The 14,282-nt window shown below is 48.2% G+C and overlaps 1 protein-coding gene across 1 annotated transcript in view; it reads left to right on the plus strand.

Moving 5' to 3' along the window:
- Positions 1 to 14,282, plus strand: part of LOC311148223 (agrin-like) — a 175,812-nt gene that overhangs the window by 93,164 nt on the left and 68,366 nt on the right. The window contains exon 7 of the mRNA XM_084185112.1: positions 7,089 to 7,310. Within this exon, the coding sequence (XP_084041238.1) occupies positions 7,089 to 7,310 (222 nt within the window). The remainder of the gene's footprint in view (positions 1 to 7,088; positions 7,311 to 14,282) is intronic.

Genomic DNA, 14,282 nt, shown 5'->3' on the forward strand with positions numbered 1-14,282 from the left:
AGGGAAAATATACCCCGGCAATACAAAATACACGTAGCTCAACCGAGCTACTCTCTCCTCACATTTAACAATCACCCACAAGGACAAGGGGGGCAGAGGGAACACTTCTACATGTACTAATGAGGGGATATGAACCAGGTGTGTGTAATAGACAAGACAAAACAAATGGAATGATGAGATATGGAGCGGCAGTGGCTAGAAGGCCGGTGACGACGAACGCCGAAGCCTGCCCGAACAAGCAGAGGAGGCAGTTTTGGAAGAAGTCGTGACAGTACCCCTCCCTTGACGCGCAGCTCCAGCAGCGCACCGACACCGGCCTCGGGGACGGCCAGGAGGACGCGGAGCAGGGCGAGCCGGATGGCGACGGTGGAAATCCCGCAACAGGGAGGGATCAAGGATATCCCTCACCGGGACCCAGCACCATTCCTCCGTACCCCTCCCACTCCATGAGGTACTGAAGGCCCCCCACCCAACGCCTCGAATCCAGGAAGGAACGGACGGAGTACGCCGGGGCCCCCTCGATGTCCAGTCAGCGTTGGCCTTCTGACGACACACGGCGCGTTGGAGGTGGACTTGAGCAGCGTCCCACGTCTCCTCCGTGTGCCGAAACCAGTCATCCACCGCAGGAGCCTCGGTCTGGCTCTGGTGCCACGGTGCCAGAACCGGTTGGTAACCTAAAACACTTTGGAATGGCGTTAGGTTAGTGAAGGAGTGACGGAGAGAGTTCTGGGCATATTCGGCCCATGGCAAGAACACCGACCACTCCCCCGGCCGGTCCTAGCAGTAGGACCGCAGGAACCTACCCACATCCTGATTTTACCCGTTCCACCTGCCCATTAGACTCGGGGTGGAAACCAGAGGTCAGGCTGACCGAGAGCCCCAGACGTTCCATGAACGCCTTCCAGACCTTGGATATAAACTGGGGACCCCGGTCAGACACTATATCCTCTGGTACCCCGTAGTACCGGAAGACGTGTGTAAACAGGGCCTCCGCAGTCTGCATGGCAGTGGGGAGACCGGGCAGAAGAAGGAGGCGGCAGGCCTTGGAAAAGCGGTCCACAACGACCAGGATGGTGGTGTTACCTTGAGAGAGGGGAAGATCAGTAAGGAAATCAATACTAAGGTGAGACCATGGTCGTTGTGGAACAGGTAAAGGCTGTAACTTACCCGCTGGGAGGTGCCTAGGTGCCTTACTCTGGGCACACACCGAGCAGGAGGAGACATACACCCTCACATCCTTAGCCAAGGTAGGCCACCAGTAATTTCCGGTCAGGCAGCGCACTGTACGACCGATACGTGGGTGACCAGAGGAGGGTGATGTGTGTGCCCAGTAGATCAGACGGTCACGGACAAGAGCAGGCACGTACTGCAGCCCAGCTGGACACAGGTGGAGATGGCTCTGTGCGTAACGCCTGCTCTATATCCGCGTCCATCGCCCATACGACCGGCACCACAATGCAGGAGGCCGGGAGTATGGGGGTGGTGTCTCTGGGCCTCTCCTCTGTGTCATACAGCCGTGACAGTGTGTCTGCCTTCACGTTCTTCGTACCTGGGATGTATGATAGAGTGAAATCAAACCGGGTGAAGAATAGGGCCCACCTGGCCTGGCGAGGATTCAGCCTCCTCGCTGCCCGGATGTACTCCAGGTTACGGTGGTCCGTCCAGAAGAGGAAAGGGTGTTTCGCCCCTTTGAGCCAGTGCCTCCATATGGTCAGGGCTCGGACAACAGCCAACAGCTCCCGATCACCAACGTCGTAGTTCTGCTCCCACGGGCTGAGCTTCTTGGAGAAGAAGGCGCAGGGGCGGAGCTCGGGTGGTGTGCCCGAGCGTTGAGATAGGACAGCGCCTATCCCTACCTCGGACGCATCCACCTCCACTACGAACGTTAGTGATGGATCAGGGTGGGCCAGTACCGGGGCTGAGGTGAACAGACACCTCAGGTTACTGAAGGCCCTGTCAGCCTCGGCAGACCAGTGGAGCCGGGACGGCCCACCCATCAACAGAGATGTAATGGGAGCTGCGACCTTGCCAAAGCCCCGGATAAACCTCCGATAGTAGTTGGCAAAGCCAATAAAGCACTGCACCTCCTTAACCGTGGTTGGAGTCGGCCAATTACACATGGCTGAAATGCGATCTCCCTCCATCTCCACACCTGAGGTGGTAATGCGGTATCCGAGGAAGGAGACGGACTGCTGGAAAAAACAGACACTTTTCTGCCTTGGCATAAAGGTCATTTTCCAACAGTCGGGCCAGCACTTTGCGAACCAGGGACACATGCTCGGCGCGCGTAGTGGAATACACCAGAATGTCATCAATGTAGACTACTACACCGCGACCAAGCATGTCCCGAAACACCTCGTTCACAAAGGACTGGAAGACGGATGGAGCATTCATCAAACCGTAGGGCATCACCAGGTATTCATAATGCCCCGTGGTTGTGCTGAATGCTGTCTTCCACTCATCCCCCTCTCGGACACGCACTCCGGAGATCTAATTTGGTGAAGAAGCGCGCCCCATGTATTGACTCGATCACTGAAGGAATGAGGGGGAGAGGATAACTAAATCTTATCGTCTCCTTGTTCGGTGATCGATAATCAATGCAAGGGCGCAAACCGCCGTCTTTCTTCTTCACTAAAAAGAAACTAGAGGAGGCGGGCGAAGTGGAGGGACGTATAAACCCCTGGCGCAGGGACTCTTTGACGTATGTTTCCATAGCCTTCGTTTCAGCCTGTGACAGGGGATACACATGACTCCTGGGAGGCACAGCGTCTACCCGGAGGTTTATCATGGAATCCCCCGCCTGATGAGGTGGTAACTTGGTCGCCTACAAATCGAGGTATTCGGGGGGAATGTACACGGTGGAGGTACTGTCTGGATTTCCACCATGGTTGCACCAACGGAATCACCGAGACACCTACCCTGACACTCTCGCGACCACCCCGTGAGAACCCTCTGCGGCCAAGAGAAGGTAGGGTTGTGGAGTGCTAACCAGGCCAGCTCCCTTCAGACGTACTCCCGCAGATGGCACCGGAAGTGGTCGATGAGGGCCCACTCATTCCACCCGGACCCAGCTGCTAGAGTCCGGAACTCCAGGGCGAAGTCCTGCGCAGTCCTCGTCCCCTGCCTCAGGTGGATCAGCCGCTCACCCGCCTCTCGACCCTCGGGCGGGTGATCGAAGACAGCCCTAAAGAGGTGAGCGAACTCCCCGTAGTTGTACAACGCGGCTCCTCCTTCGTTCCAGAACGCGTTGGCCCACTCCAGGGCTTTCCCCGAGAGGCAGGAGACGAGGTCGGACACCTTCTCTCGCTCCGATGGCCGGGCTGATGCTGGAATAATATAGCTCTAGTTGGAGGAGGAATCCCTGGCAGAGAGCGGCTGTCCCGTCGAACTCCCGTGGTCGGGATATATGGATCCCTCTGGGTGCTGGGGTGTGGATGGCTGGTTCCGGTCGCCCAGCTGGCTAGCATCGTTGAATGCTCCGTGCCATGACTCCAGGCATGCGCTCCTCTCCCGCTGACTCCATAGCGGGTGGGTGATTATGTGATAGGTGATTTGAAGGAGTCAGGCGCAGGAGGGTAAATCACAGAATACAGAGTTTATTCCGTAGTACAGAGTTACGCTGGATAACGTCAAACAGTCCAGTGCGCAAAACAGGCGCACTGGAACAAAACAGGCACACAGGGAAAATATACCCCGGCAATACAAAATACACATAGCTCAACCGAGCTACTCTCTCCTCACATAAACAATCACCCACAAGGACAAGGGGGGCAGAGGGAACACTTATACATGTACTAATGAGGGGATATGAACCAGGTGTGTGTAATAGACAAGACAAAACAAATGGAATGATGAGATATGGAGCGGCAGTGGCTAGAAGGCCGGTGACGACGAACACTGAAGCCTGCCCGAACAAGGAGAGGAGGCAGCTTCGGAGGAAGTTGTGACAAGAGGGGACATTAAATGTTGTGTGTGTGTGTGTATGAGACTGACTGCTGTAGCCTGGCTCCCAGTATATGTCCCTCTCTACTGAGGAATATGTCTGTCTGTCTGTCTGTGTGCTGCGGAAGCTCCAGTCCTTGAACAGCACAGCCACTGCTACCATCTCTACCCAGACCTCTGGGATGACAATCTGCTGTTTCAAAGTCTCCCTCACTGCTTTTGAGGGAGAAAATACTCTTTCAGTTCCCTGAGATTTATTTTCAGACTGAGAGAATATGCAAATCTTCTCAATTACCAAAGCCGGGTATAAGGGCTGCTGTAGGTTTCTCAAAGTCTCTCATCGTACGCTCACACTCTCTCTCCACGCTAAGATGATTTCTCAGAGAACTTGGGGAGTTTCGCCATCCCCCCTTCTCTTTTTTGATTGAATAATTCTGAGAGAAAAACATTGCCTCCAGAAGGAGTGGGGGAATGAGAATGAAAGAATAAAGAGAGGTATTTGTTTGGGATTATTTTCATTTTATTTTTTGGGGTAGAAACAAAGAAAACTAGGGACTAAAGGGTTGTCGGAGGCTGCAGTTGCATTTAAGGGAGCTGGGCCTTGGGAAATGGGTTGTGAACCATTCTGAAGGCCACGAGTGTGTGTGTGCCGTTCACCCTCTGTATCCAGCGCTACACACACACACACAGGCACACACACACACACACAGGCACACACACACACACACAGGCACACACACACACACACAGTGTAGAAAAAAGATCAGGCAGAATACCGTTTTTTGAAGCCCGGCTAAATTAGGCACAGTTCCCCCACATACATATTTACATGTCAATTCGGAGCTCTTTCAAACTGCTGGCTTTCCTACAACACAGAAATCAATAGCAGTGTTACACTACTTAAGCCGCAACGTTCCCATTAGAAAAAGTGAGCGCCTTGTCTCCTTGCTCAGGATCCATAAAGATTTGTTCAATTACGGTCGCCGATGGACACTAGATGTAGCCTGGCTCCTCCTCCACACCAGTATCGGCCTTATCTCATTGTTTCTTCTGCTGCTCTCTTTTTGTAAAGAAGTATAGAACATAGGTGAGGTTTTTTATAGCGCTGAATCATCCTGTGGAGAGACACTATCGCACAGACGATGGCCTAACAGCCCAAACGTTTGTTCTGCACTCGTTGAAATGAATAAATAATACGCACCCTCTACACTGCAGCCTAACTACTACCCCCTAACACAGACATCATGGTGCGCCGGAAAGCATACAGTGTCCATCTTGACACTTATGAATGTGTTTTCCACAACAATCCTGTGATTTTAGACGCTAGCTATCAAACTGCTACATCAGGCCTCTTCCAGGGTTCCAAGATGACGTCACTCCTATCTGTTCCCCTCCTCTCTCACCTGGTATTCTGTGAGACAGATAGAGCCACAGTGGTAAATTACCTTCTGCTATATGTTGATGATTTTACCCAGAGCGCCAGGATGAGGCTCAGGGGGGAATATTAAGAGTATTAAACACACTCGTGCGTTCGGAAACTAATCGGCGGCAGCTTCTTAAACAGCGCCCGGCGAGATGCTAGTCTAATCACATAATAATCAGTGTAATGACTGCACCCTTGGTTGCCATGGGGAGAGGAGGGGACACAGGAGGGGTTGTAGGAGGGGGGTAGCCTGGGTTCAGTATTGTAACCCTATTCCCACCACCAACCACCACCCCTGACATACCCGAGTTCCGCTCTAATCTTTTCCCTGTCTACAATCTCTCTCGCTGGGAAGCCAGGGATCAAATGCATCCTCACATTCTCTTCCCTCTGCATTTTAATCTGTCTCCCAAACGGCAGACACGCTGTGTTTAGCGCCACTGCACTACTCCCCCACGCGCCAGACATGCCAATGAGCCTCCTTCGCATGGCTTTGCCGCCCCCTGCATAATTCTCCTGCCCGCTTGGCTTGACGAGGATGTACTGTATGCCACAGTCTTCCGAGACCTTGGGGTTTCAACTGTCAATCCGTTCCACTCACCCACCCAACCCATCCCCAACTCAATCCACCCCCTTACAATACGGCTAACATACGCCTAACCTTGGAGACAATACTGATGAAGGCTTGATCGGGGGGAATGAAGGAAAATAAATGCTATGATGATGAAACAGTATCATTCCGTGGATCACATTGTCGTCTTTACGCGTTTCTTTCCCGTTTTTTTCAGTTTCTGACCCACTTGCTAAATGGCCTGGCAGTGGCACAACCGGCGCCACATGGAACGCCATCCCACTACTCCCCTCAGAAGCCCTGGCAGTCTCTTCTCTAACCAGGCCTCCAATTTAATGAAGTTACAGTGTAGTGGGGCGGCCGGAGAAGAGAGCGGCTTCTCTGATGTTCTCCCACTTCTTCATATCTGTCTCTGCCCAGGAGCTGGGCTTTGAATTATTAAGCAGAGTGCTGCTCTTTTTCTTGTCCTCTGTTTCTTTTCTTCCCTCCCTCTCTTCTCTATCCACATAGCGAGAGCTCTCTTCATCATCTTTCTCTCTCTCTCTCTCTCTCTCTCTCTCTCTCTCTGAGGCTCTCGGTGAGATGCAAATGGCTGCGTTTGAAGAACGCCATGCTGAGAAACATCAATTAATCAGCACCTGTTTACTTCCCTATAAATACAAAAATATGTTATTCTCTACCATTCCTCGCCAGTTTCCTATCCATGACACAAGGTCAAGGTTTTTACTCATAGAACTTAGGGTGTGGGTCTCTGATTGGCTCATCCATAGTGGTCAGACACCTCTGATTGGCTCATACAGAGGAGCAGACACCTCTGATTGGCTCATACAGAGGGATCAGACACTTAGGGCCAATAAAATTACCAAAAAAAAAATATTACCAGGAGGGAGTTGAGTCAGCTACATGTTTTAGACTTGTCCATAGGGTTGTAAAGGTACAAAAGAGGAGGGGGGGGGGGGGACAATTAGCAGTGCATCCACATTGACCAGGCAACCCCTTTTTTCAAACCTTCTGATCCTAATCCTCCATCAACCTCTACTCTCTTTTAACCTATCCCGAGTTCCCTACCCTTCCCTGCCTCAATACCCCTCCTTCTCCTTCTCCACCTCTCCCTCATCCCCCTTCAACACTAACCCCTGTCTCCTGTCTCAGATCTACACACTCCCAGCCCGTGCCTAGGGAAGGCCTGCGAGTTCGGCGCCGTGTGCGTGGTGAAGAACGACGAGCCTGTATGTGAGTGCGCTGGCGCCTGCCCCCAGACGCCCGACCTGGTGTGCGGTAGTGACGGCCACAGCTACGGCAGCCAGTGTGAGATGAGGGCCATGGGCTGCGCACTGCAGAAAGAGATCCACATCCAGCACAGAGGACCCTGCGGTGAGTACCGTACTATACTGCAGTATACTATGTATGTATACTGTACTATATTATAAAATAGTACAATCTAAGCCAGCAGTTTCCCAGACCATGTGACCTGAGTAGGAAAACAGGAATAACTCCGGGCCCTAGTTTATAAGGTTATGTCACGTGATCAGGAAACACTCCTAGTCTTATTTATAGTATGATGTACTATGGTCATTTAACTTACCAAGAACAAATAGTATATTTAGTGCATGTATGTGGCCCTTGTGTGAATCAAACCATTTACCTTTTGGGGTTGCATGCACCATGCACCATACTCCACCTAACCAACCATCCCAACCAACTCAAGCACATATTGTAACTCTACTATACTCTGAGTATGTCATTCCTCTCTCTTCTCTTCCTCCACCCATATCCTCATATCTTCTCATCCTCCCCTCTCCTCTCAGACATTTTACATTTACATTTTAGTCATTTAGCAGACACTCTTATCCAGAGCGACTTACAGTTAGTGAGTGCATACATTCTTTTTTTTCTTTTTTTATACTGGCCCCCCGTGGGAATCGAACCCACAACCCTGGCGTTGCAAACGCCATGCTCTACCAACTGAGCTACATCCCTGCCGGCCATTCCCTCCCCTACCCTGGACGACGCTGGGTCAATTGTGCGCCGCCCCATGGGTCTCCTGGTCACGGCCGGCTACGACAGAGCCTGGATTCGAACCAGGATCTCTAGTGGCACAGCTAGCACTGTGATGCAGTGCCTTAGACCACTGCGCCACTCGGGAGACCCATGGGGCGGGAGACCCATGGGGCGGGAGACCCACGCCACTCTCAGCACTCCTCCAGCCCGGCACAAGCCTGCAGTTTCCCTATTTTTGACCTTTCTAGTTGAAGATGCACTCTACTTCCAATGAGAGGGCGAACGGCCATGCTCTTCTTTTCTTTTAGTTTTTTCTTTTTTTAAATCTTTTTTTTTCTTTCTTTCTTTTTTTTAGGGGGTAGATCAGCTTTAATATTGCAGATAGATTGTAACTTCCATCAATGTAATTGTCTGCATCACTTATATATACAGTGGGGAGAACAAGTATTTGATACACTGCCGATTTTGCAGGTTTTCCTACTTACAAAGCATGTAGAGGTCTGTAATTTTATCATAGGTACACTTCAACTGTGAGAGACGGAATCTAAAACAAAAATCCAGAAAATCACATTGTATGATTTTTAAATAATTAATTTGCATTTTATTGCATGACATAAGTATTTGATCACCTACCAACCAGTAAGAATTCCGGCTCTCACAGACCTGTTAGTTTTTCTTTAAGAAGCCCTCCTGTTCTCCACTCATTACCTGTATTAACTGCACCTGTTTGAACTCGTTACCTGTATAAAAGACACCTGTCCACACACTCAATCAAACAGACTCCAACCTCTCCACAATGGCCAAGACCAGAGAGCTGTGTAAGGACATCAGGGATAAAATTGTAGACCTGCACAAAGTTGGGATGGGCTACAGGACAATAGGCAAGCAGCTTGGTGAGAAGGCAACAACTGTTGGCGCAATGATTAGAAAATGGAAGAAGTTCAAGATGACGGTCAATCACCCTCGGTCTGGGGCTCCATGCAAGATCTCACCTCGTGGGGCATCAATGATCATGAGGAAGGTGAGGGATCAGCCCAGAACTACACGGCAGGACCTGGTCAATGAACTGAAGAGAGCTGGGACCACAGTCTCAAAGAAAACCATTAATAACACACTACGCTGTCATGGATTAAAATCCTGCAGCGCACGCAAGGTCCCCCTTCTCAAGCCGGCGCATGTCCAGTCCCGTCTGAAGTTTGCCAATGACCATCTGGATGATCCAGAGGAGGAATGGGAGGTCATGTGGTCTGATGAGACAAAAATAGAGCTTTTTGGTCTAAACTCCAATTCGCCGTGTTTGGAGGAAGAAGAAGGATGAGTACAACCCCAAGAACACCATCCCAACCGTGAAGCATGGAGGTGGAAACATCATTCTTTGGGGATGCTTTCCTGCAAAGGGGACAGGACGACTGCACCGTATTGAGGGGAGGATGGATGGGGCCATGTATCGCGAGATCTTGGCCAACAACCTCCTTCCCTCAGTAAGAGCATTGAAGATGGGTCGTGGCTGGGTCTTCCAGCATGACAACGACCCGAAACACACAGCCAGGGCAACTAAGGAGTGGCTCCGTAAGAAGCATCTCAAGGTCCTGGAGTGGCCTAGCCAGTCTCCAGACCTGAACCCAATAGAAAATCTTTGGAGGGAGCTGAAAGTCTGTATTGCCCAGCGACAGCCCCAAAACCTGAAGGATTTGGAAAAGGTCTGTATGGAGGAGTGGGCCAAAATCCCTGCTGCAGTGTGTGCAAACCTGGTCAAGACCTACAGGAAACGTATGATCTCTGTAATTGCAAACAAAGGTTTCTGTACCAAATATTAAGTTCAGCTTTTCTGATGTATCAAATACTTATGTCATGCAATAAAATGCAAATTAATTACCGTACTTAAAAATCATACAATGTGATTTTCTGGATTTTTGTTTTAGATTCCGTCTCTCACAGTTGAAGTGTACCTATGATAAAAATTACAGACCTCTACATGCTTTGTAAGTAGGAAAACCTGCAAAATCGGCAGTGTATCAAATACTTGTTCTCCCCACTGTATCACGGCTTTCAGCCAATCACCATTCAGGACTCGAACCACCCAGTTTATAATTACATTTTAGTCATTTAGCAGACGCTCTTATCCAGAGCGACTTACAGGAGCAATTAGGGTAATGTGCCTTGCTTAAGGGCATATCGGCAGATTCTTCACCTAGTCAGCTCGGGGATTCAAACCAGTGACCATTGGTTACTGACCCAACGTTCTTAACTGCTAAGCTACCTGCCCTCCATTTATCTGGAGTATTCGTCAAAACAAGATCAATCAAGGTTAAGTTTATGGTTAGGTTTCAAATCTGACTTTATGACTTTGTGGCTGTCCCAGCTAGTGACCACTCTGCAGAGCTGCGTCCACAACCAGATTCATGAAGAACAACGCTAACCTGCACCCATTTTCCCATAGAAGAGTAATTGATGATGACGATGATTAACATTTTCCTTTAACCAACAATTCATTTGCTCCTGTGCCTTCCGTTCCGTGTCCTTTCCGTGCTCTTAGACCTCAGCCACAGTTCACGCTTGGTAGTTTTAGTAAGAGTTTGAATTACATTTTCTGCTACTGTAAATGTAGGCTACACCATAGGCCTGTATCTGTATAATAAATAACATGTATGTACAGTGGGGGAAAAAAGTATTTAGTCAGCCACCAATTGTGCAAGTTCTCCCACTTAAAAAGATGAGAGAGGCCTGTAATTTTAATCATAGGTACACGTCAACTATGACAGACAAATTGAGGAAAAAAAATCCAGAAAATCACATTGTAGGATTTTTTATGAATTTATTTGCAAATTATGGTGGAAAATAAGTATTTGGTCACCTACAAACAAGCAAGATTTCTGGCTCTCACAGACCTGTAACTTCTTCTTTAAGAGGCTCCTCTGTCCTCCACTCGTTACCTGTATTAATGGCACCTGTTTGAACTTGTTATCAGTATGAAAGACACCTGTCCACAACCTCAAACAGTCACACTCCAAACTCCACTATGGCCAAGACCAAAGAGCTGTCAAAGGACACCAGAAACAAAATGGTAGACCTGCACCAGGCTGGGAAGACTGAATCTGCAATAGGTAAGCAGCTTGGTTTGAAGAAATCAACTGTGGGAGCAATTATTAGGAAATGGAAGACATACAAGACCACTGATAATCTCCCTCGATCTGGGGCTCCACGCAAGATCTCACCCCGTGGGGTCAAAATGATCACAAGAACGGTGAGCAAAAATCCCAGAACCACACGGGGGGACCTAGTGAATGACCTGCAGAGAGCTGGGACCAAAGTAACAAAGCCTACCATCAGTAACACACTACGCCGCCAGGGACTCAAATCCTGCAGTGCAGACGTGTCCCCCTGCTTAAGCCAGTACATGTCCAGGCCCGTCTGAAGTTTGCTAGATTGAATTTGGATGATCCAGAAGAGGATTGGGAGAATGTCATATGGTCAGATGAAACCAAAATAGAACTTTTTGGTAAAAACTCAACTCGTCGTGTTTGGAGGACAAAGAATGCTGAGTTGCATCCAAAGAACACCATACCTACTGTGAAGCATGGGGGTGGAAACATCATGCTTTGGGGCTGTTTTTCTGCAAACGGACCAGGACGACTGATCCGTGTAAAGGAAAGAATGAATGGGGCCATGTATCGTGAGATTTTGAGTGAAAACCTCCTTCCATCAGCAAGGGCATTGAAGATGAAACGTGGCTGGGTCTTTCAGCATGACAATGATCCCAAACACACCGCCCGGGCAATGAAGGAGTGGCTTCGTAAGAAGCATTTCAAGGTCCTGGAGTGGCCTAGCCAGTCTCCAGATCTCAACCCCATAGAAAATCTTTGGAGGGAGTTGAAAGTCCGTGTTGCCCAGCGACAGCCCCAAAACATCACTGCTCTAGAGGAGATCTGCATGGAGGAATGGGCCAAAATACCAGCAAGAGTGTGTGAAAACCTTGTGAAGACTTACAGAAAACGTTTGACCTGTGTCATTGCCAACAAAGGGTATATAACAAAGTATTGAGAAACGTTTGTTATTGACCAAATACTTATTTTCCACCATAATTTGCAAATAAATTCATTAAAAATCCTACAATGTGATTTTCTGGAATTTTTTTTCTCATTTTGTCTGTCATAGTTGACGTGTACCTATGATGAAAATTACAGGCCTCTCTCATCTTTTTAAGTGGGAGAACTTGCACAATTGGTGGCTGACTAAATACTTTTTTCCCCCCACTGTATCATGCTTTCTGTAGACTAACTAAGCACAGAGCAGACATGAAGAAAGGAAAATACATATTTAAATTATCTCTTCACCTCTCTTATCTTATAGGCTACTTAGCATAGTTCCATGTTGCCTGCTAGCCTTTTGGTCCTAAATGGGTAACAGTTTATAGATGTAATAGAGATATACTGATCTAATAATGTAGAGTGATAGAGATGCCTGAAGCCATTTAGCAGCCAGTATCCCAGACTGCTAATACCTTAAACACTGTTAGCCAGCCTTACTGTTAGCTGTTGCATCTGCTACCACCAGCACACAGAGAGAGATTTGCCTGGCTCAGCTTAGCACCTTTACGCTAGCTCTCGGCTAGCTCTACCCCGTTGCAGGTTTTCTCAACTGGCGGCCCACAGGTGATTCGAAGTTTTCTGAGCAAAAAAATGTAATATACAGTGCCTTCAGAAAGTATTCATACTGCTTGACATATTCCACATTTTGTTGTGTTACAGGCTGAATTCAAAATGGATTATATATTTTACCCATCTACACACAATAGCCCATAATGACAAAGTGAAAACATGTTTGTACGAATTTTTGCAAATTTATTGAAACTGAAATACAGTAAATATCTCATTTACATAAGTAATCACACCACCCAGTCAATACTTTGTAGAAGTACCTTTGGCAGAAATTACAGCTGTGAGTCTTTCTGGGTAACTCTCTAAGAGCTTTCCACACCTGGATTGTGCAACATTTGCAAATTTGTACTCCTGAACTTATTTAGACTCAAGATAGTTCAGCTTTTAATTTGTAATTCATTTGTAAACATTTCAAAAAACATAATTCCACTTTGACTTTATGGGGTATTGTGTGTAGGCCAGTAAAAAAATCTCAATTTTATCCATTTTAAATTCAGACTGTAACACAACAAAATGTGGAAAAGTCAAGGGGTGTGTACACTTTCTAAAAGGACTGTATATATTGTTATAATAATTTTTTTGCACATAAGACTGTAAAAACACCAGCAAATCATCTCCAAGTGATTTAAGTTAAGGAAAAATCTGTTCCAAAGTATTCCCACGCATAACAGAGAGATATATGTGCTCGTATACAAATGTAAGCAAGGTTTGAAATTATTATGTTTTAATCAAATATTATATCTGTTTGGGCTGCAATTATGTTCCGGCCCCCCGACCATCTGCTCAAGAAAGAATCGTCCCACAGCTGAATCTAGTTGATGATACCTGTCCTATTGTTTCAACTGGAGTTTGACGTTTAATCCATTGCAGTGTTGTTGGCAGGCTGATGTGACTCTCCCAAGTTGAAATCTCTGCGCATAAAGATGTATTCCAATGGGAAATGGAGCAAAAGGAATGTTTGAGCCGGGCGAGCAAACTCAATTTGGAGATGGCGTGCGTGCGTGCAGCGTTAGGTAGACAGTTCTCGCTGTGGCGCCGCGGGGACGTAATGAATAGTCTTTATTTAAAAAGGCGAGGTGGTAGCGGGCAGAGCGAGGTAGCAGGGCCTGCTGTGTGTGTGTGTGTGTGTGGGTGTGTGTGTGTATTACAGCACTATGGACAACAGCAAGTCTCCACAGAGGCCAGAGTCAGCGGAACAGGGCAATAAAAGCGACAGGCAGGCAGCGCTAAGCAAGGCCCGCTGGAGGAATGATGATGGTGATCTGGGTTGGTTTATTCTGGGCTGTTTGCACTGCTTTACACAGGCCTCTTCAAACTCAACTGAGTCACCTCACCTCCCTCCATCTCGACTATTATCTGTGTTAATTATCCTGGCCCATTCATATCACTGGCATACTCTGTGGTGTGTGTCTAAAGAGGCTGGGAAGTTTGTGTGTGTTTCTTGTGCATTTGCATGTAGAGACAACCGGTGTGTGTGAGTGGGCCCACCGTTCCGCAGGCCTGTGTGCGCTGTCATAATTAGATTTTCTTCCCCTCGGGGGGATAGAAAAATGGCGCTAGGGGAAATTGTTATCTTTACGGCTCAGGTGTGGTCCCAATAGTGAGATGAGTGACATTTTTTATTATTCTGATGTATTTTCTCCTCCCAATGTTTGAGTGGCGGGTGACCTTGTGTGTCTGGCAGGCT

The sequence above is a fragment of the Coregonus lavaretus genome, assembly GCF_964263955.1.
Source record: "Coregonus lavaretus genome assembly, chromosome: 20".
In the NCBI taxonomy this organism is placed as follows: Eukaryota; Metazoa; Chordata; class Actinopteri; order Salmoniformes; family Salmonidae; genus Coregonus; species Coregonus lavaretus.